The following is a 23678-nucleotide window of genomic DNA, read 5'->3' on the forward strand; positions in this document are numbered from 1 at the left end:
AAATAACTGTGTAACATCATTTTGATACAAATAATCATAATTATTTTGATAGTTTCAGTTGATGATTTGACTTGTTGCGAAATTACACTTTCCACTTTTTTGATATATATCAAATGTATGGACTGTTGTTATTTTTTGTAAATATTATAAATAATATATCATTTTTTGTACAATGTTAATCAGATTGTACATGTTCAAAAAGCCATTAAAAATGCTTTAATTTTATAACTATTTTGTTGCTCTATCTTGCTCCATGCAAAAACCATGTCTCCAGATTAGTGAATAATTAAGATTTTCAATAATTTAGTATCTATTAAAAGTCTTGGGAAAAATTCATCAATTCTAATGGCTGATATATGTAGAGCAGATCCTGCTCATTCATTTGGTACCTAATTTGTTTCTCTATTTGGATAAATAAAACATTATACCATAAAATATGCTTAGAAACGCCTCAAAATTGGCCCTGCAAAAAGCATGGGAAAAAGTACAGTAATGTATAAAAATATGAAAAAGTTGTTTTTAGAACAGGCTAGGGTGTCTGGGAGGTTCAAGGAAGTTCCAGGGGGTTTACGGAAATTCTGTAAAGGTCTGGGGAGTTCCAGGAATTTTCTGAGGAGATAGCAATAATTTCCTGCAATTACAAAAGCAAATAAATATATGGAAACAAATCAGCCATGAGCGAAGTTGCTGTCATTTTTTATAGCATGAGTATACTAGTAATACTAATAATAATAATCATATTGATAATGATAATAAAAAAAAAAAAAATAAAAAAAATCAGTACATACCGATTAAAAAATATCCCTATACTCTATTTCCTTTACAACATAAATTAATTCAATAAGAGAAATTGATCAATTCCAATACCGTAATGCACAGCACATGATGGATACAGAGGTAAAAATCAAAGACATTTCTGCATATAACAGAAAATTTACACATTTACAATGCATTTATGTTGCTAGAATGCTTACAGTTATAATATTATCTGTAACTTCAAGGGCTTGCATTTGGGGGTGGCATTCTCCCTGCTAAAGGCATTGTATCCATGGGAGGCATTCTTCCAATTGGAGGCACTGTATCCACAGGAGGCATTCTATTCACTGGTGGCATTTTATCAACCAAAGGCATAGTACCACCAGGGGCTTTATTACTGTATGGAATGCCTCCTCCTACTGACCTCATCCCAGGTAGGTCTGGACATGGTGGGTGAAATTGAATCTCTGTAGCAGTTTTTATAGAAAGAAGACTTCCAAAAAGCACATGCTGAATCACAGGAAATTTGTGCAGGACCTGGGAAAGAAAATAAAGAATTTATTACACTGGGAATGAGATGACTTGAGATAAATGCCAACAACTGCACATTCAGATTTTTCTCTACCAAGTTACCCATTTTCTTTCATCCCTATAACCTTAGAGAATTTAGAATAAGAAGGATTTTGAGTCAAATGAACTCATAGGAAGATGTGGGGGCAGTTGAAGTTTCAGATTGAATGGTGAAGGAATATTCAGAGAAACTTAATTATTTCACTCCAGAAACATAGGAGAAAAACAACAAGCATGGGAAAAATAATCAAATTCAAGTACTTAGGGTTACATGTAATAGGGAATGGAGGTGCATTATAGAACAAAGGAAGCAAGTAAATGTCTTTGAGGAATGTAGTTTCATGAGAAATAGGTACTATCCTGGGATGTAATGTATGTGGGAGCAATTGTTTCCACAACACTGTATGGCGCAGGCTTGAAATTTAAAGGAGGCAGAAATGAAAAGCCTAAACACGTTTGAGATAAGTGTTTAAGAAGAGTGAGGGTTACAAGGATGGACTAAGTAAGAAATATGGAAGTGAGGCAGACAGTGGGGGGTGGAAAGAGAGCTTGCAGAGAGGGTCAATCAAAGAATACTATGATGGTTTGGGCATAGTGGAATGATTGGAAAAAAAAAAAAAAAAAAAAAAAAAGTATGGAAGGCAGAGGTGGATGGAATTAAATTGAGGGACCAAGAATAAAATAAATGGATGGGGTGAAAGGGGAAATGAATGCAAAAGGAATTTCTGTCAAGAAGGGAAGTGAGAGGTCAGGAGACAGGAGACAGTGGAGAGCAATTGTGAATGACTGAGAACATAACATGGCCCAAAAGAATTTCTTCTTGTCTCTGTATTTTCTCATATATTTACCTAATTATAGTATACAGGAAAGGAGCAACGGTTGTTGGGTTCTGTCTCCTATTCTCTAATATTCTTACATACCTTGACTCAAATTCATGTAGGGTTCCAACTTAAACTATATCTTTGATTTCCAATTATCATATTTAGATTTTGAACTCATGTATTGTTTGAGCTTGGGCTATATCACCCTTGAAAAAAAAAAAAAAAAAAAAAAAAAAATTGAAAGCAGTAACGGAAAAAATGGAAGAATCAATCATAGAGACTGACCTAAACGAAATAAAAAAACCAGTGGAGAAAAGGAACACAAAAGTCAAAAACTATCATTTACAGAAATAGTACAGCAGCAGGTAGAAGAGAATGCAAAGGAAACAGTGATCAAGGTGATCAAAGAGAAGGAAAATTGGGTGAGAGACCCAGTAGACAAAAAGAAATGCATTGTGGTTAATGGTATAGATGAAAAACACAATGTACACAAATACCAAAGGGAAAAGGAAGAGAAAGAAATTGCAAAGGAGATTCTAAAAGTGGTCCAAGAAGAAGGACAAAGTCTAGATACAGAAATCGATGATGTACACAGGATGGGTACATACTCAAAAGAAAAAAATCACAGACCAATGAAAATCAAACTAAGAACACAAATGATAGCAGAAGTACTATCAAAAGTGGCAAAACTAGCAAACAGTGAAAAATACAAAAATGTATGGATAAAAAAGGAAATGAATGCTGAGGAATTAGAGAAAGATAGGGAACTGAGAAGTGAGGCTAAGGAAAAAAATGACAAAAGAACAGAGACGGAAAAAAACAAGTTTTTTTTGGAGAGTGCTAGATTTGAGACTGAGAAAATGGTACATAAAAAAAATGGAAACTTAAAAAAAGTGGCATATACAGATATGGATGGTATGCTATCAGGATTAAATTAATTGAATAACTATTAACAGAGAAACCTGACATAATGGGAATTGCAGAGACAAAACTGAAAGGTCCTATACAATCAAATATGGTGGGACAAGGATTATACAACATTTGGTTGAAAAATAGGAGAGACAAACAGGGGGGAGTCATGATATTGACTAGAAAGGACTTAAATGTAACAAAGGCAACATAAGGAAAAGATAATGTGGAATTAATCACAGTTAAATTTGAAAACAGCAGTATGAAAAGTAGAAGGTTTATAGTTGTTTATGTGCCACCAAAAACAAAGACCTGGACTGACAGCGAACACTCAAAATTACTAGAAGACACACAGGACGAATTAACCGAGACACCTGTTGACCATCTTCAGAATTATGAAAGGGATGGAAGTTCTTGATGGAGATGACCTATTGAAATGGGACAAGAGAGAAACAAGAGGACACGATAAAAAGCTAAAGAAGGACAGTTACAGAAGAGACCTGAAAAAGAACAGTTTCCCACACATAGTGATTGATGTCTGGAACAAACTAAACATGAGTTCAAGAATAAATTGGATGTGGAGAGATATGAAAACGGGTCACAATGAGCATAGCTCCTGTCCTGTAAAATAGAACTAGGTAAATACTGAAATATGGAGAAAATATAGTAATTACGGGTGACTTTATCGCAAAGGAAATAAATTGGGAAGAATTGACAATGGGAGGTGGAGACGAACTCTGGGGAAATGTCTTACTGGATATGACCATAGATTACACATTGACACAATGGGTTAAAGAAAATACTAGACTTAGACAAAATGAAGAACCATCGAGACAAGATTTGATATTCACCTCTGAACCAGAAATAGTGGAAGAAATAAATTATAAAACACCAATTGGGAAGTGGCCACATACTAATAGAGATCGAACTTAAGGAACAAAATATGGTAAGAAGGACCGAGAAACATAGAGAAGGAAGATTGATGTACAACAAAACTGGTTTTGTAAAACTTAGAAAAAAAATTCAAGATGCCCGTTGGGAAAAATTTGCAAATGCTGAAACAAAGATGGAAGAGAAATGGAACATTTTCAAAGAAATATATAAAGAGAGAACAGACAAATATGTGCCTAAGCAGAAACAGAAAAGGGAGTACATAAAGTGCTGGTATAATAAAAAGTGTAGCTATGCTAAAGATAGAAGAGACAAAACTTGGAGAAAAAAAAAAAAAAAAAAAAAAAAGAAGAGATAATGGCAAACATACATTAAACTGAGAAATGAATATGTAAACATACGAAGAAGAAAAAAAGAAACTATGAAAAAGATATAACAAAATGCAAAGATCAACCTAAACTGTTCTACAGATATGTAAACATACATATACCAAGGCTTTTTCCCCCTTACAAGGGAGGTAGCCAAAAAGGAAAAAGCATAAAATCATTCCCACCCATTCCATCCCTGAATACACTCCACACCCCTCTACCCTCCCTCTTATCTTTGCACCTCCTGGATGACGGGTCATCCCTACACCTTGTCCACTGCCATGGGTCAGAAACAGTGTCGCAAGACATAGCACATCCACAGCAAGGCCGCTTCATTAAATCAGTGACCCCCCCATGCATAAAAGGAGAGGACGGGGAGAAATCCCTTCGGGCTGCGTCAAATTTTGCTCACATATTCTACCTCACCGCCCATTCCACCTCATGCATCCCAACATCATCCATGTACAACCACTCCCCATTTACCCCTGTCTTCTGTCCTCTCCCATCCTTCCTCAACAGACATTCCCCTCTTCCCCAAAGCCCTCTTCACCCCATCCATCCACCTCATCCTAGGACATCCCCTCATGTTCACTCCCTCCACATACCTCTTTTACTAGTCTTTCTTCACTCATTCTTTCCATGTGTCCAAACCATCCTAATACTCTTTCATCAACCCTATCTCCCAACTCCCTTTCCACCTCCTTTCTCCTCCTCACCTCCTCATTTCTCACTCTATCTAGCCTAGTAACCCCTATCATACTTCTCAGACACCTCATCTCAAACACATTCAAACTCCTTCTCTCTTCCTCTCTTATGTTCCATGTTTCTGCCCCATACAGTGCTGTTGGCACAATCACTCCTTCATACAGTCTCCTCTTAGCATCCATTCCCAAATGTCTATTCCTCATTACACTTTTTAATCCACCAAGGCATTTACTCGCTTCTCTCAATCTACATTCTATCTCTTCCTTCATTCCACCTTTTCTTGCCACATTTGCACCCAAGTATCTAAAACTATCCACTTCCTCCAGTCGCTCTCCCTTAATGCTCACTTCCAGTCTACTGCCACTTTCACCCCTTGTACATCTCATCACCTTACTTTTACCCACATTTATCTTCAGCTTTCTTCTATCACACACTCTCCCAAACTCTGTCACCAACTTCCTCAATCCCTCCTCCAATCCAACTACAAGCGCAGTGTCGTCCGCAATCAACAGCTGGCTCACCTCCTACTTTTCTCCATTTTCTTTAACCATCTCCAATCCCTGACCCACTACCCTTGCATTTACCTCTCACACTACCTCATCCTTATATAATTTGAACAGCCAGGGCGACATAATGCATCCTTCATGAAGTCCCACCTTTATCTTGAACCACTCACTCTCTCCATTTCTAATCCTGACACAAGTTCTACTACCCTCAAAAATCTTGACAGCTCCTAGAGGCTTTCCTCCTATCCTGTAAATCCGCAAAACCTCCCACAGTGCCTTTCTGTCTACCCTATCATAAGCCTTTTCCAGATCCATAAAAGCCAAAAAGACATCCTTCCCCTTTCCTATAGCTTTCTCACATATCTGTCTTACCACAAAAATCTGATCTACACAACCTCTACATGTCCTAAATCCACACTGTTCCTCACCAATTACTCCCTCTGTTCCTCTCCTAATCCTCTCAATCAAGATCCTCCCATAAGCCTTCCCAACTACACTTAACAAGCTAATCCCTCTGAAACACAAGCACAATTGCAAAAATATGCAAGTTATTAAAAACAAATGGATTAAACACTTGGAAAAGAACAAAATATTAAACCCTAACCAATTTGGATTTAGAAGTGGAAGATCATGTACTGCAAACTTATTATGCTTTTACTCAAGATTGCTAGACATAATACAAGATTGTGCCTTCCTGGACATGGCTTTCGACAAAGTACCACACAAAAAACTACTAAGAAAAATTGAACTAATAGGTGGAATACAAGGAAAATCATTGGAATGGATGGAAGACTTCTTGAAAGCAAGAAAAATGAGAGTGATACTTAGAGAAAAGAACTCAAAATGGGTAGACATGATAAGTGGAGTACCCCAAGGCTCTGTGTTGGCTCTGATAATGTTTGATATTTATATGACATGAATGAAGGAATTAAATGCTATATAAACTTCTTTGCAGATGATGCAAAACTATTGAAGAGAGTACAAAAGAAGACTATAAATCTTTTCAGGGAGATCTGGACGAAGTCTGGAATTGGAGTAAAAAGAACAAAGTGAATTTCAACACTAAAAAATGTAGTATAATGGAATTTGGAAAAAGCAATATTGGAATATCCAGTAAATACAAAATTGGAAGAAAAGAAGTTACTAAAGTAAATTCAGAAAGAGATCTAGGAGTGATCATTTCAAGTGACATGACACCAGACAAACACGTAAACAAAAGTACAGCCACTATCCCAGTTACGACCTAGATAGGTTCCGACCAACCAGTCGTAAGTCGGATCCTATTCAAAATGGCCGACACGGGGGTTCTACTCTAGGATACATGATATCAATCTGTTGCGTTTTTAAGTAACTTTTTCTATTGAATACTATTAAATACAAGTTGTTTACTATTTATCAATGCTTTTTAGTTTCATTTTTATAATTTTTTCTATTTTTTTTTTTTAATGTTTTAATACTGTACTGTATTTCAGTACAGGTAGTTCTCGTTATATGCGGGGGTTCCGTTCCGCGGACCCCCCGCATATAACGAATTCGCATATATCAAACTATTGAACCTATGGGAAAAAGGGGGATACGTTCTCAACTCGGATTTTTTTTTTTTTATTTATTTATTTATTTATTATTATTTTTTTTTTTACATATTTTATTTTGGCAAAGGGCTTACATACTGCATCTCATATATGTTTACATACATTTTAGCATGTAAGTATTAACCTCGGGAAAAGACGCTTATTTCGCCAAGCGTATTTTCTTCAGCTGTTTGAAAAATCAGTCTGTTTACAATTCACATTTCAGACTGCTTGCTACGCTTAAACTGACTGTTGATGTGCTCTGGAGATACACAGGCAGGCTTACTGCTTAGAGTTTATCCAGTGCGGAGAATAAACGATAATTCTTGCAGAGAGTGAAAATTGACGAAATTAATTGGGGCAGTAATAAGTATCAAAAATTAATTTGTTTGTGAAAAAAATAATTAATTTGTGTATCAAAAAAGCTTAATTACCTGCAGAAAGACAATGGTTTGGCCTATGAAACAGGAAGGATGCCTAAGACGATGCCGTCTGTACAGCTGCTGGTGTTGTTGTTGTGATAATGCCGCAGTGATGCCAGCTCTACCTAGCTGATGCAGCCAGTGTTACCACACGGCTTTATGCGCACCAACTTCAAATATATAATAGGTATTTTGAAAAAAATAATCGGCCACGACTATTTTTTTTTTTTTTAGGTCAAATCGCATATCTTCGAATATATCCCCGCACATATCGAAAAGTGGTGCAAATTCTTGAATTGCATATACGCGAATTCGCATATATCGAGAACTACCTGTATATACTGTATACGTATGCAGGTACTGTATGTATATACTATACCTGTATACACACACACACACGTCCGTTGGATGGATGGCGGAGATTGACGTCCTGAAGAAAAAGTGAAATTCTCATGGATCTCAACGCAAAGGAAGTACCTATTGTATTTACAGGGGGGGAATTGCTTGTGGTGTAGTGGGAAAGTGAGGAAAAAGGAGAAGGGGAGGGATAACTGAGGGAAATGGAAGGAAATGAGGAAGGAGAGGACTTGGTCCAGGCAGGCAGACGCCATGTAAACAAAAGAGGGCCGGACCAATTTAGTGATGACAAAAGGTCTAACAAAAATGTAAAGATTAGAAACATAGATATGAGTAGCACAATAGAAGGTGAGGATAATAATTTCCATGGATTCAATGAGGGGGGGGGGGCAGATACCAACCTCCCCCAACTGGCAACAAATGACCGAACACTGGGAGAGTAGGTTCGGTAGAATGTCAAAAATGGCGGAAAGGGTTGAAAGATTGGAAGCACTAGAGAAGGCAAACAAAAACTTAACTAAGGAAATAGAAGAACTAAAAAGACAGTTAAAAGAAGTAAAAGAGAAGAATGAAGAATTAAAGAGGAATAGTAAGGACAACAAAGAGGGTTGGAAAAAAATCCAAGAAAACAGTAAAGTTGCATTTACTGACATAATCAAACAACAAATGAAAGAACAAACTGAAGACTCAGTTATTAAAGTGATGAGACAGAAGGAGAATATAGTAAGAGACTTAGCAGATAAAAAGAAATGTATAATTATATTAGGAATGGAAGAGAAACCTAACCCAGACAGAACCACAAGAATCAAAGAGGAAAATGAAAAAGTAAGCAGTTTACTACAATTAGTTCAGGAAGATGAACCAGAAATAATGAAACAAATCGAAGAGAAGTTTAGTCTCAGAAAGTATAGTACAGATAAGACCAGACCAATTAAGATTAAATTCAGGTCACAAATGACGGCAGAGAATATCTTATCCAAAACAGGGAAACTAGCAACAAGTGAACAATATAAAAAGGTATGGATAAAAAGGAAAATGAATAAAGAGGAAAGAGAGGAGGAAAAAAAGAAAAGACTTGAAGCTAAGGAAAAAAAATGAGAACAGAACAGAGTCAGAAAAAGAGAGATTCTATTGGAGAGTAGTGAATATGAAAGTAAGGAAATTCGACATACTAGAGAAAAACAAAAGGGAAACAGAGAACACAATGGAAGTGGCAGAAAACTAAGAGTGTCTTACACAAATATAGATGGATTAATAACAGGATCGAATGAGCTGAATGATTATTTGAAGGAAAAAGAACCAGACATAATGGGAATTGTAGAAATGAAATTAAAAGGTCCACTACCACCCAACAGTGTAGGACATGATGCATATAATTATTGGATTAGAAACAGAGAGACAAAGCAAGGGGGTGGAGTTATGTTCCTGACTAAGAAGGATATAAACGTGAGGTGTGTCACATATGGAAAGAATACAGTAGAGATGATTATGATCAAAGTGGAAGACAGAGATAAGAAGAGCAGAAAGTTTGTGATCAATTATGTGCCTCCGAAAACAGCCTCGTGGGAAGAGAGTGAACATAAAAGTATGTTAGAGGACACAAAGATAACATTAAATAAGATAATGGAAGATGGAGGAAGAATAGTTATGATGGGCAACTTTAATTGCAAAGAAATCTGCTGGGAAGAGATGACAGTAAAGGGTGGAGACGGCTCATGGGGAAACGCTCTACTTGAGATGATTACTGACCATACAATGACACAGTGGATACAGGAGAACACTAGGTATAGAAATGAAGAAGAATCATTGAGACTAGACCTAATAATTACATCTGAACCTAGAATAGTGGAAAAGATTGAATATAAAACACCAATAAGTAAAAGTGTTGGGGTGGGTGGGGGGTTACTAGGCTGGATGGGGGTTACTAGGCTGGATAGAGTGAGAAATGAGGAGGTGAGGAGGAGAACAGGGGTGAAAAAGGATTTGGGAGATAGGGTTGATGAAAGAGTATTGGGATGGTTTGGACACATGGAAAGAATGAGTGAAGAAAGACTAGTAAAAGAGGTATGGAAGGCAGATGTGGAGGGAGTGAACATGAGGGGACGTCCTAGGATGAGGTGGATGGATGGGGTGAAGGGGGCTTTGGGGAAGAGGGGAATGTCTGTTGAGGAAGGAAGGGAGAGGACGGAAGACAGAGGTGAGTGGAGAATGGTTGTATATGGATGATGTTGTGACTGCATGAGGAGGAATGGGCAGGGGGGTGGGGGGTGGGGTAGTATGTGTGAGTAAATTTTGATGCAGCCCGAAGGGATTTCTCCCCGTCCTCGCCTTATGCAAAGGGGGACGGAGAGGGGGGGGAACCGATTAAATGAAGCGGCCTTGCTGTGGATGTACTGTGTCTTGCGACACTGCTTCTGACCCAGGGCGGTGGGCAGGGTGCAGGGATGACCCGTCATCCAGGAGGTGCTCAGATGAGAGGGAGGGTGGGAGGGGTGTGGAGTGTATTTAGGGATGAAATGGATGGGAGTGTTTTTATGCCTTTCCCTTTTTGGCTACCTCCCTTGGAAGGGGGAAAAAGCCTTGGTATATGTATGTATGTATAAGTAAAAGTGACCACATATTGATTGAACTGGAACTAAATGAGGAAAAATACATGAAAAGAAATGAACAATATAGAAAAGGAAGAATGGTGTATGAAAAAACAAACTTTGATAAGATAAGAGAATTCTTTCAAAAAGAAAACTGGGAAGGAATATACAAAGAAGAAACAACAGTGGAAGAGAAATGGAATATTTTGACAAAAATTGATAAAAAAGGAGTGGAAAAGTATGTCCCAAGATAAAAACAAGAAAAAGAATATGTAAAATGCTGGTACAACAAAAGTTGTAGGGAGTTAAAAGACAAAAGAGACAAAGCTTGGACCAGATGGAAAAAAGACAGAAGGCCTGAAAAATGGAAAATATATACTGGTTATAGAAATGAATATGTACAAACGTGCAGAGAGGAAAAGAGAAAATATGAAAAAGATGTCATAGAAAAGTGTAAAGATCAACCAAAACTATTTTACAGATTTGTAAACAACAAACTGAAAAACAAACAAGATTTGGAGAAATTAAGACAAGGAGTTGAATACACAGAGGAAATTGAAATGGCGGAAATTATGAACAAACATTTTAAATCAGTGTTTACAAGGGAGAACATACAACCTGAAGAGATCGAATGGAAAGAGAAAGTCCCTCCCATGAAAGAAATAGAAGTAACAAAGAATGCAATATTGAAACACTTGAGTAATCTTGATGTCAGAAAATTGCATGGACCAGATGAAATAGCAAACTGGATTTTGAAAGAATGCAGGAATGAACTGGCAGACAAAATACATAGCATAATAAACAGTTCCTTGAAAGAAGGAAAAGTTCCAGAAGATTGGAAAAAAGCAACTATAGTACTATATATAAAGGAGGAAATAAAGAAGACCCTACCAACTATAGACCAGTCTCTCTAACAAGTACAATAGCAAAAATATGTGAAAGAATTGTCAAAAGTAGATGGATAAAATATTAAAAAAAAAAAACCAATGTGCTAAATCCAAGGCAATTTGGATTCAGACAAGGATGATCATGCATCACCAATTTAATATGTTTCTATTCAAGGCTAATAGATATAATACAAGAAAGAGATGGATGGGCTGATTGTGCATTTCTAGACCTAAAAAAAGCTTTTGACAAAGTACCACATAAGAAGTTGCTTGAGAAATTAGAAACTGAAGGAGGAATACAGGGCAAACTGCTTAATTGGATGGAAGACTTTTTGCAAGAAAGAAAAATGAGAGTAGTGATAAGAGACAAACACTCAAAATGGGATGAAGTAATAAGCAGTGTTCCACAAGGAACAGTTCTGGCCCCAATAATGTTTGCTATATATATTAATGATATGGATGAAGGAATTGAAAGCTATATGAGCTTCTTTGCAGATGATGCAAAACTACTGAAGAAAGTGAACACGGAAGAAGATTGTGAATCACTGCAGAGTGATCTAAATAAAGTATGGGAATGGAGTAGGAAGTGGGAGATGGAGTTCAATACCAAAAAGTGTAGTATAATGGAATTTGGAAAAAGCAAAAACAGAATAACAGGATCATATAAATTGGGAGAAGAAGGAATAAAAAAAGTAGAAAATGAGAAGGACCTGGGAGTCATTGTTATGAATAATATGTCACCTGAGAAACATATAAATAAGATTTTTGGAGAAACTTATAATTTAATAAGAACAATCAAAGTTGCATGTACATACCTGGATAAAGAAATGGTGAAGAAAATTCTAATCACCTTGATAACACCAAGATTGGAATATGCAGCAATGATATGGTCACCAAGTACAAAAAAATGTATAAAAAAACTTGAAAGAATACAAAGAGCAATTACAAAATTGGCACCAACACTCTCAAAACTATCATATGAAGAGAGACTAGCAAAACTTGAACTACAGACACTAGAGCAAAGAAGAGAGGAGATTTGATAGCTATTTACAGAATCATGAAAGGCATAGAAATTACTGATAGAGAGAATCTGATAAAATGGGATGATAGAAATACAAGAGGACACGGAAAGAAAATAAAAAAAGACAGCTATAGAAGAGATCTGAAAAAGAACAGCTTTCCTCACAGAGTAATAGACAGTTGGAACAAGTTAGATGAGAAAGTGGTGTGTGCAAAAACAATACATGAATTTAAAAAGAGTTTAGATAAAATGAGATATGAAGACGGGACACCACGAGCATAGCTCCCCTTCCCGTAAAATACAACTAGGTAAATACACGTATTGAATATAACCTTGCTTACCATTTTTAAGTTTTTTAATTTGTAGTTTCCTTTTAATAATTTTTTCTTAATTCTTCAATTGTTGTATGTACTCTATGAATCTTAAGATCTATTTTTCTCATCCATTTCAATCCATTCTAAGTGTGAGATATAGGTACAGTACATTTATCTTTGTATACAGCATTGAGTAAAAGCAGCAACGACTGCAACAGCACTGTAGGAGAGAAGCCAAACGCTCCCAAAATAACATAGTGGAATTCTTAAAGGCTATCGACCCATAAGGGGGTTAATTTAAGCCTGGTGTGAAGTTGTTCAGTCTCTACTTTTTTTTTTTAACACCAGTTTCATGTTCGTTTCTCCCCGCAAGCTCAGGTTATATAAGGAGTCAGATGTTTGTCCACTATGTTATTTCTGAAGAAGCCCCGGTGGGCGAAACGTTAAATACATTGGATCCCATACTCTTCGTTTGGCTTCTCTCCTACAGTTATATACAGTATTGTTTTCAGTTGCTTAGTTGTTAATATAATATGGTAAGTTAAAGAAAGAAAATACTTATTATAGTGTATTCGTATTAGTAAACTCATAATAGGCATCTGCTAGACGTGGTCATAAGTACGTAAATATCCTTCATCCATAATTCATCAAACTCTTCCACAAATGCCTTAGCTGCAGGTGCATCACTGCTAGCAGCCTTACCTTTCAACAACACGTGGTGAACCTGATAACGCTCTCGAAAGCAACGAAACCACCCAGCACTCACTATGAACTCATGTGAAGCGTATTCTTCACCTGCATATTCTTTCAACATGTGAAATTAACTTGTAGCCTTACTTTGCACTGCTTGCAACGTCACTCTCACATTTCTTTGCCTATTATCTTCCAACCACGTGTATAGCAACTTTTCCATCTCTGCCATAACTGCCGTACACGATGCCAGTTGCCACAACTATCTTACGCGCTGTGCTGCCAGACATGTACAGTAAACTCATAATAGGCATCTGCTAGATGTGGTCGTAAGTACGGGTGGTCGTAACTCGCGTACGTCGTAACTCGGATAGTGACTGGAGTTGGAGAAACCTACAACTTAATAAGATCAATGAAAGGTATCTTTGACTACAAGGACAAGAAAATGGTGAAAAAAATCCTAGTTACGCGGATAAGATCAAAATTAGAGTATGCAGCATCACTATGGAAACCCAGAAAAAAAAAAAAAAAAAAAAAAAAAAAAAAAAAAAAAAAAAAAAAAAAAAAAAAAAAAAAAAAAAAAAAAAAAAAAAAAAAAAAAAAAAAAAAAAAAAAAAAAAAAAAAAAAAAAAAAAAACCTAGAAAGAATTCAAAAAGCACTAACAAAGATGGCACCAACACTCAGCATGTTGACATACAAACAAAGATTGGACAAACTAAACATTAACTCTGGAGCAGAGAAGAGAAAGAGGCAATTTGATATCCATTTATAGAATTATGAAAGGGATGGAAATCCTTGACAGGAATGATCTACTTAAATGGGACAAGAAATACAAGGGGACACAAGAAGAAAAGGACAGTTACAGAAGAGATCTGAAAAAGAATAGCTTTCCACACAGAGTGATAGATACATTGAATAAATTGAAAGAGAAAACAGTGAGTGCTAAAACTATACATGACTTTAAGAAAGAACTGGATGCGGAAAGATACAACAGCTCTTCTCCCACAAAATACAACTACAGTAGGTAAATACAACTAGGTAAATACAAAATTACTAAAGAAGGTAAAAATGGAAGAGGACTGCAACTCATTGCAACAAGATCTGGACACGATCTGAAATTGGACTCAAAAGTGGGAAGTAAAATTATAAAGAAATGCAGTATAATGGAATTTGGAAAGAGTAAAAACAGAATATCAAAAGATTACAGAATTGGGGAAGAAAAAGTAAAAAAAGCAAACTCGGAAAAAGATCTTGGAGTGATGATTGGAAAGGACATGAAACCAGATAAGCATATAAATAAAATATTCAGAGAAACCTACAATTTATTGAGGTCAATCAAAGTGGCATTTGCTTATTTGGATGAAGAAATGATAAAGAAAATATTAACTACACTAACAAGACCAAAACTTGAGTACGCAGCATCACTTTGGACACCCAGTACCAAAAAGAATATTAAGAAACTAGAAAGAATACAAAGAGTGACAACCAAACTACCACCGACTCTCGCCAAACTAACATATGAGCAAAGACTGAGCAAATTGAATCTTCCTACTTTGGAACAAAGAAGAGAGAGGAGATTTCCTGACTATCTACAGAATAATGAAAGGAATGGAAGTTTTAGACAGGAACGACTTGTTAGTGTGGGACAACGGTAAAATGAGAGGACATGGAAAAAAACTGAAAAAGGACAGCTATAGAAAAAACTTGAAAAGGAACAGCTTCCCACAAAGAGCGATAAATACATGGAACAAATTAGACAATGAAACAGTATGAGCAAACACTATACAAGATTTTAAGATAAAACTGGATGTGGAGAGATACAAAGACGAGCATAGCTCCCTTCCCATATATTACAACTAAGTAAATATGGAAAATCTATTTCTTCACATCCTTTTGACATGTGGTCTTAATCTACTTCATGACCTCTTAAAGCTCTCCCATATTACAAAGGATTACAACGGCAGTGCATGCTGACAAGAGACCTTTTGGTCCATAACTAGGTCGGATCCAAAAAATATATATATATAAAAAAAAAGAAAAAAAAAAAAAGATAAAATAAAATAAAAATTATAACAATATAAATAATGATAAATAAAATAAATAATACATAGGTATAGTTAAATGATAAACAAACAGGTAAATAGTAAATAATAATAAACTGATAAATAAATAATAATAAATGGAAATCAAGCAAATAATAAGCAGACAAATAATAAGAAACTAATACATACATACATATAACAAAGGCTTTTTCCCCCTACATGGGGGTTAGCCAAAAAGAAAAAGGCATAGAAACCACTCACACCCATTCCATTTCCTATATATTCCATTCCCCTCCATCCTCCTCCCTCCCTCTTATCTTGGCACCTCCTGGATGATGGGTCATCCCTGCATCCTGTCCACTGCCCTGGGTCAGAAGCAGTGTCACAAGACACAGCACATCCACAGCAAGGCCATTTCATAAATTCGGCAACCCCACCTCTCTATCCCCTCATGCAGAAAAGGAGAAGACGGGGAGAAATCCCTTCGGGCTGCGTCAAATTTTTCTCATACATACTTCCTCACCCCCCATCCCCAACCCACTCCCCCTCATGCATCACAGCATCATCCATTCACAACCCTTCTCCATTCACCCCTATCTTCTGTCCTCTCCTGTCCTTCCTCAACAGACATTCCTCTCTTTTGTAATGTCCCTTTCACCCCATCCATCCATCTCATCCTAGGACACCCCCTCATATTCACTCCTTCCACCTCTGCCTTCCACACTTCTTTTACTAATCTTTCTTCATTCATTCTTTCCATGTGTCCAAACCATCCTAAGACTCTTTCATCAACCCTATCTCCCAGCTCCCTTTCCACCCCTGTTCTCCTCCTCACCTCCTTATTTCTCACTCTATCTAGCCTAGTAACCCCTATCATACTTCTCAGACATTTCATCTCAAACACATTCAAACTCCTTCTCTCTTCCTCTCTTATGTTCCATGTTTCTGCCCCATACAGTGCTGTTAGCACAATCACTCTTTCATATAACCTCCTCTTAGCATCCATTCCCAGATGTCTATTTCTCATTACACTTTTTAATCCACTAAGCCATTTACTCGCTTCTCTCAATCTACATTCTACCTCCACCACCACTCCTTCCTTTCCTGCCACATTCACACCCAAGTATCTAAAACTATCAACTTCCTCCAGTCTTTCATCCTTTATGCTCACTTCCAGCCTGCTGTCACTCTCTCCCCTTGTACATCTCATCACCTTACATTTGCCCACATTTATCTTCAGCTTCCTTCTTTCACACACCTTCTCAAACTCTGTCACTATCTTCCTCAATCCCTCTTTTGATCCTGCTACAAGCACAGTCGTCAGCAAACAACAACTGGCTTGTTTCTCACTTTTCTCCATTTTCTTTAACCATCTCCAACCCCTGACCCACTACCCTTGCATTCACCTCTCGCACCACCCCATCCATGTAAAGATTGAACAGCCAGGGCGACATAACACATCCCTGACGAAGTCCCACCTTTACCTCAAACCATTCACTCTCTCCATTTCTAATCCTAACACAAGCTCTACTACTCTCATAAAAACTTTTGACTGCTCTTAACAGCTTTCCTCTTATCCCATATATCTGCAGTACCCCCCACAGTGCCTTCCTGTCTACCCTGTCATAAGCCTTTCCCAGATCCATAAAAGCCCAAAAAACATCCTTACCTTTTCCTATAGCTTTCTCACATATCTGTCTTACCACAAAAATCTGAACTACACAACCCCTACCTGTCCTAAACCCACACTGTTCCTCACCAATTACTCCCTCTGTTCCTCTCCTAATCCTCTCAATCAAGACTCTCCCATAAGCCTTCCCAACTACACTCGACAAGCTGATCCCTCTGAAACTACTATACTCACACTTATCCACCTTTCCCTTGTAAAGAGGAACTATATAGGCACCTCCAGTCCTCCATTCACTCTCTCCATTTCTAATCCTAACACAAGCTCTACTACTCTCGTAAATCTCTTGACTGCTCTAAACAGCTTTCCTCTTATCCCATATATCTGCAGTACCTCCCACAGTGCCTTCCTGTCTACCTTGTCGTAAGCCTTTTCCAGATCCATAAAAGCCAAAAAACATCCTTACCTTTTCCTATAGCTTTCTCACATATCTGTCTTACCACAAAACTCTGATCTACACAACCTCTACCTGTCCTAAGTCCACACTTCTCCTCACCAATTACTCCCTCCGTTCCTCTCCTAATCCTCTCAATCAAGACCCTCCTATAAGCCTTCCCAACTACACTCAACAAGCTGATCCCTCTGAAACTACTACACTCACACTTGTCTCCCTTTCCCTTGTAAAGCGGAACTATACAGGCACTCCTCCAGTCCTCCGGCACTCTACCCTCTCTTAAACAAACATTAAATAACCTCACCAGCCAGTCCACCATAACTGTACCTCTTTTCTTCAGACATTCTGCATGGCATCCATCCAACCCAGGTGGCTTACCTGCTCTCATCATCTTAACAGCTGCTTTCACTTCATCCATCCCTATTTCTCCTTCATTTTCCTCACTCATCACTCTCATTTTCTTAGCGCTTCCCACTGCAACTACCTTTCCCTCCCTATCCTCCTTCACATTTAGCAACTCCCTAAAATACTCTTCCCACCTTCCTCTCACTGCCTTCTTTTACATTATCATCTCTCCATCTGCATCTTTTACCTTTTCTTCTCCACTTCATTTGCCTCCTCTTCCTCTTTTAATTTCCTTCCAAAACATTTTTTTTATTACATTCAAAATTATCTGTCATACTCTTACCCCATTTCACATCATCTCTCCTCTTTGCTTCCTTTATCTTATGCTTAACTTCCCTTCTCTTTACTTTGTACCTCTCATACGATTCCCTCATCCTAATTTGGAGCCAATCTATGAATGCCTGCTTCTTCTCTTTTACACCCTTCCTTCTATTTCCTCCTGCCCTCCTTGTTCCACACACCATCTTTGCACACCTTATGACTCCCTCCTTGAACCATCCCCATTCCTCCTCCACTCCTAGTTCTACTCTATCCTTTACTCCCTCCCACTCCTCTCTCAGCTTCTTCTTATACTCATTCTCCTTTTTTTTTTTTTTTTTTCTCATTTAAGCAGTTCACTCTAAGTACCTCCCTACCTTCTGCCCTTTTCCTCTTTCTCCACCTATTCTCCACTCTCAATTTACCTTCCACCAGAAAATGATCTGATATTCCCCCACTCTCTCCCCTTAGGACATGTACATCCTTAACTCTTCCTACCATACTCCTGGTCACTACTATATAGTCCATTAATGCTCTATCTACCACCCTCCCATCCACCACCCTCTCCCATGTGTATTTATGCTTGACTTTCTTCTTAAACACTTTATTTGCTATCATCAACTCTCAAGACTCCACCATCAATTCTTCACTACAATTTTTACCTGGAACTCCATACTTCCAATTCACTCTGTCTATTGGTTCATTTCCTACCCTACCATTAAGGTCTCCCAGTACAACTATATTGACATTTCTTCCTAATCCCTCTATGCACTCATTTATATACACCCAAAAAGCCTCCCTTTTCTCTACACTCTTCTCACTACCAGGCTCATACGCACTTACAAAAACCCACATCTCCCTTCCCAGCTTCACCTTCATCCACATCAACCTTGATGAAACCTCCTTCCACTCCACTACATGCTTACTTATCTCTTCACTTACTAGTATAGCCACCCCTTCTCTCCCTCGTCCACTCTTCACTCCTGAATACCTCCCAGCTACACTCCCAAACTCACACTCGCCCTTCCCTTTCATTTTAGTTTCACTCAAAGCCAGCACATCCATCTTTCTTCTCACAAACATACTGCTGATGTCTTCCCTTTTATTCTCATCTGTACCACATCCATGCACATTAAAAGACCCAAACCTTAGGGTACTGGTTGGAAAACTCCCAGACCCTCTTATGCCTTTACTTTTTTTAGGATTGTCCCCTTTCGGGGCTACAGGTAGCAGGACTCCTAATCCCATCCCCTGTCCCGTTTTTTGTCGCTTTTTACGACTCGAGTGGAAAGACTTGGTGGTAGTATCCTCTTCCCCCACCACAGGGTAGGCAAAAAAAAGGAAATGAATATTCAGAGAAATGGTACAGGACAGTAACAAGGGGTTGGGGGACAGCATAATGGAGGGACAGTCATAGTATAAAAGTGTCATCATTTCTCTATGAACAGAGCTTTCCTCTATCACAGACAAAATGATGTGTGGCTCTGGTCCATAGGGGCATCCCATATAGACCCTAAAGTATCAACTGCATGATACTTTGCCACAATAACATGCAGCCAATACAACAGATTAAAAAAAAAAAAAAAAAAAAAAAAAAAAAAAAAAGTATATGGACAACATTCTAACATTTTCTCCTGTAGAAATCTGAGAGGGACATGAGGCCAAATATTAGTTGCTATGAAGCCACAGGATTTCAGAGAACCTCAATGTAACAACCAATTGAATGTACAATTGTACTGTAGTTCTGGTAGATAGACATCAGACAGGACAATCTCTCAACTGTCCGCACAGGCAACAATTCAACACTAACAATAGTTAACATGTACAGCTACACAGAAAACTATCGTTAGTAGGGGTGTCGAAACATTCGCTAATGAACATAACCTTATGATACCGAAGGGTTGGTATTTCTGGGGTTCGAATTGTTCGAATTCCTTCTGAATGAATATGAATCGAATAATAGTTCCGGAGTTCATATGGATTCACTATGACATGATAATCTTATTTCCGATGGAGACTTCAACTTGTCTCAAATAGTTTCGTTGTTTCGTGTCAAAATGATTAGCGTGATTTACTAACGATAGTTTTCTGTGCAGCTGTACATTCCCCCCCAATCATCCCCCACAGTTCCAAACACCTTCAGACCTCAACTCAGCCAACTAACCTCAATCCCCAACCTGATCATGGGTGGTGACTTCAACGCCAAGTCGTCTGCCTGGTTTGTCGACAACCCTGACACAGACAGAGGGCTTGATATACAGACTCAATTCGACTCATTGACTATCATGAACAACACGCATAATCATACACATATCCCATACCAAGCCCTCTACACTCCCTCCTCTCCTGATATCACCTTTTGCTCCCCCTGCCTAACCCCAACAACATCATGGAGAGTGGTCGGAGCCCTTGGCTCTGACCACCTTCCAATCATCATCACCACCAAAACAAGATGCACCCCAGCTGGCCACAGACACACTTACACCAATTACAAGAGAGCTAACTGGGAAGCCTTTACTGAAGAGACAGAACAACATTTTGAAACACTTAACAGTACACCAATCACAAACATAAACAATGCTGTGCACGCTTTTAATACAATCATACAAAACGCAGACAAGAGATACATCCCTAGAGGCAACAGAAAATCACACAACCCCAACTTCACACCAGAAATCCAAGGCCTCATCAGACAACGTGACACACTTAAACACGATACCCCCACACCTATCCCTCAAAACATAGCAGACCAAATACAAACACTAAACACTGTGATTGCCAATAAAATACATGAACAAAAAACACAAAATTGGCAAAACTTTATCAATACACTTGATCACAAAACAAACACCAGCAAATTGTACAAAACACTCAACAGCATCACACTATCCAACACTAACACTACACGCTCTCACGCAGCAATAATCACAACAACAGATAATCTACCCTCAAACAGACAACAAGCAAACGCACTCATACGTCATTTTGCACAGACGAGCCATCTTACATCTCACCCTGACGACCGACGCACCATTCGACGTAAGAAAGACTTCCCCACAGACTCAGACTATACACCCTTCATAGACAGTCAGACAAAGCTCATAATGCATAATCTCAAGCACTCATCTGCCTGTGGCCCTGATAACATAAGCAACATCCACCTAAAACACATTGGACCACAAGGTATACACGCACTCACAAACATTGCAAACTACAGCTATTCACACAACACTATACCCGACATCTGGAAGCATGGTAAAATAATCACCATTCCAAAACTGAACAAAGAATCGCAATCACACTTCTCTGCACCCCCTCTAACGTCATTGAACGCCTAATACTTAAACTTGTCACACCATATATTCCCCTTGCTGACTCACAACACGGTTCTAGGCCACTACACTCCACAAACACTCTTCTGACAAACCTCACACAAAGAATTTTAGATGGCATCAATTCAGATAGGCCCCACCACAGAACACTTCTTATAACATTGGACATTAGTAAAGCTTTTGATGCTATCCCCCGCCACAACCTAACAAATAAAATATATAACACAGACATGCACAATAACACCAAAAGATGGCTGGCCAAGTATCTGGCCACATTATTTAATCTATACATGCATGACTTACCCACGCCAGACACCTCAGAAATACAAATCTCTTCCTACGCAGACGACATAACAATCACATGCACACATCGTAACACAGACAAAGCTGCAGAAATAATCCAGCCTTACCTTGACACACTCAACACATGGTTCATCACAAACAGACTCAAAATAGCTCCAACCAAATCTACAGCAACACTTCTCACCAACTGGACAAAAGAACACAAATACATACCTCATCTCTACATCAACAACACTCTAATACCACACACAAACACACCGAAAATTCTTGGTGTAACATACGATACATCCATGTCTTTCAAACAACACCTCACAAACATAAAAAACAAATGCACACCTAGACTTAACGCACTTAAGTCAATCACTGGAACAACATTTGGACAAAACAAAGAAACTAATATAACTATATACAAACAATGCATACGCTCAGTGATGAATTATGCGAGTCCTGCATGGGCTCCTAATCTCAGTGAGACACACCACAACACTCTTCAAATCATACAAAACAAAGCCCTAAAAACAATTACAGGCTGCACAAATACATCACCTACAGACCATTTACACCATGAAACAAAAGTCCTCAAAGTCAAGGACCACCTCGACATGAGAGGCACACAAACACTTGCTGCAGCCACCACAAACACATCACACCCGCTACACTACATAGCAGAACACCCACACACACCAAGAAACATTAAAACTACACCCAAAGACCTTTATTACGCACAGATACTCTCTTCTCTTCCTCCACAACCACCAAATACCAGCCTCCGGAAACATATTCATAATCATATCACTCACCGCTCCATTAACACACTGAAAGACAACACACTGCTGCATGCCAGACCCCCTGATATCCACCCTTCTGAATCCTCTCTCCCACGAAAGGACAGAGTCCACTTGGCCAGACTGCGATGCGGTCACCACCCAGCACTTCTAAGCTACCAGAAGAGGCTGGACGACCGTGTTGTGAACAGCTGCCCAGGATGTAACACTTCACCCCATACCATACAACACATAATGGAAGACTGCATTATACACAATCATGCACGCAAACAACACAACATACACTCTATAAAGGATTTGTGGGAAAACCCAGTTTCGGCTGTGGCCTTCCTTGGGGAGACGGGACTGCTCGGACAGACAGTCTAGGGAACGACAACAACGACAACAACAACTGTCCATCTTCAAAATCAATTGACAGCTTCACTTCCACCTCAAGGTGCATCCATAGGGCTGCCACTTCATTTCTGTATCAGGCTTAAGATCAATATTAAGATACACAATTTCTCTGCCACTTTTTCACAAAACAAATACTGACAACAGGTGATTCCCTCTTCTTCCTGTTCACTAATAACATAGAAACTGACCCACACTAATGTAACATAACAAATGTTCAATTTTTTTTTCCAGAAATCTATAAGGGGTTTTCGGTCAGTGAAACTCAAGAGTAACCATAATTGTTATTGATACAGTGATTTTGATTTATTTGGGAGGCCCCTTCCAGTGGACATTGTAGTGTGGAATTTAATGAACCATGTCCTTAGTTCAACTTGCCAGAAACAACCAATGTTTCTATCCTTAAACAGGAGTGAAAAGGAACTGACATATAGGGCTGATGAATGATTACAGAGATGCTTTGGGCACATGAAAAGAACATGTGAACAAAAATTAACAAGAAGAGTGTGGAAAGCAGAGGTGGATGAAGTGAACTTGAGGGGATGACTGAGGATGAGATGGATGGATGGGGTGAAAGGGGCTTGGGGCAAAAGGGGAATGACTGATGAGCAGGAAAGGGAGAAGGTAGGGGATAGGGGGAGTGGAGAATGGCTGTGTATTGATGATATTATAACATAGTCTGAAGAGAATTCTACCTGTCTT

General features: G+C 38.5%; 1 protein-coding gene across 6 annotated transcripts in view; it reads right to left on the minus strand.

The window, feature by feature from the left end:
* Nucleotides 1-933: 933 nt before the first annotated feature.
* Nucleotides 934-23678, minus strand: part of LOC143020032 (serine/threonine-protein phosphatase 2A activator-like) — a 205428-nt gene continuing 182683 nt past the window's right edge. For all 6 annotated transcript variants that reach the window (XM_076176167.1, XM_076176165.1, XM_076176163.1 and 3 more), the window contains one exon: nucleotides 934-1293. In XM_076176167.1, coding sequence (XP_076032282.1) covers nucleotides 997-1293 — 297 coding nt within the window. In that variant the 3' untranslated portion in view covers nucleotides 934-996. The remainder of the gene's footprint in view (nucleotides 1294-23678) is intronic.

The sequence above is a fragment of the Oratosquilla oratoria genome, chromosome 38, assembly GCF_046742065.1.
Source record: "Oratosquilla oratoria isolate Oo_2021 chromosome 38, ASM4674206v1, whole genome shotgun sequence".
NCBI lineage: Eukaryota > Metazoa > Arthropoda > Malacostraca > Stomatopoda > Squillidae > Oratosquilla > Oratosquilla oratoria.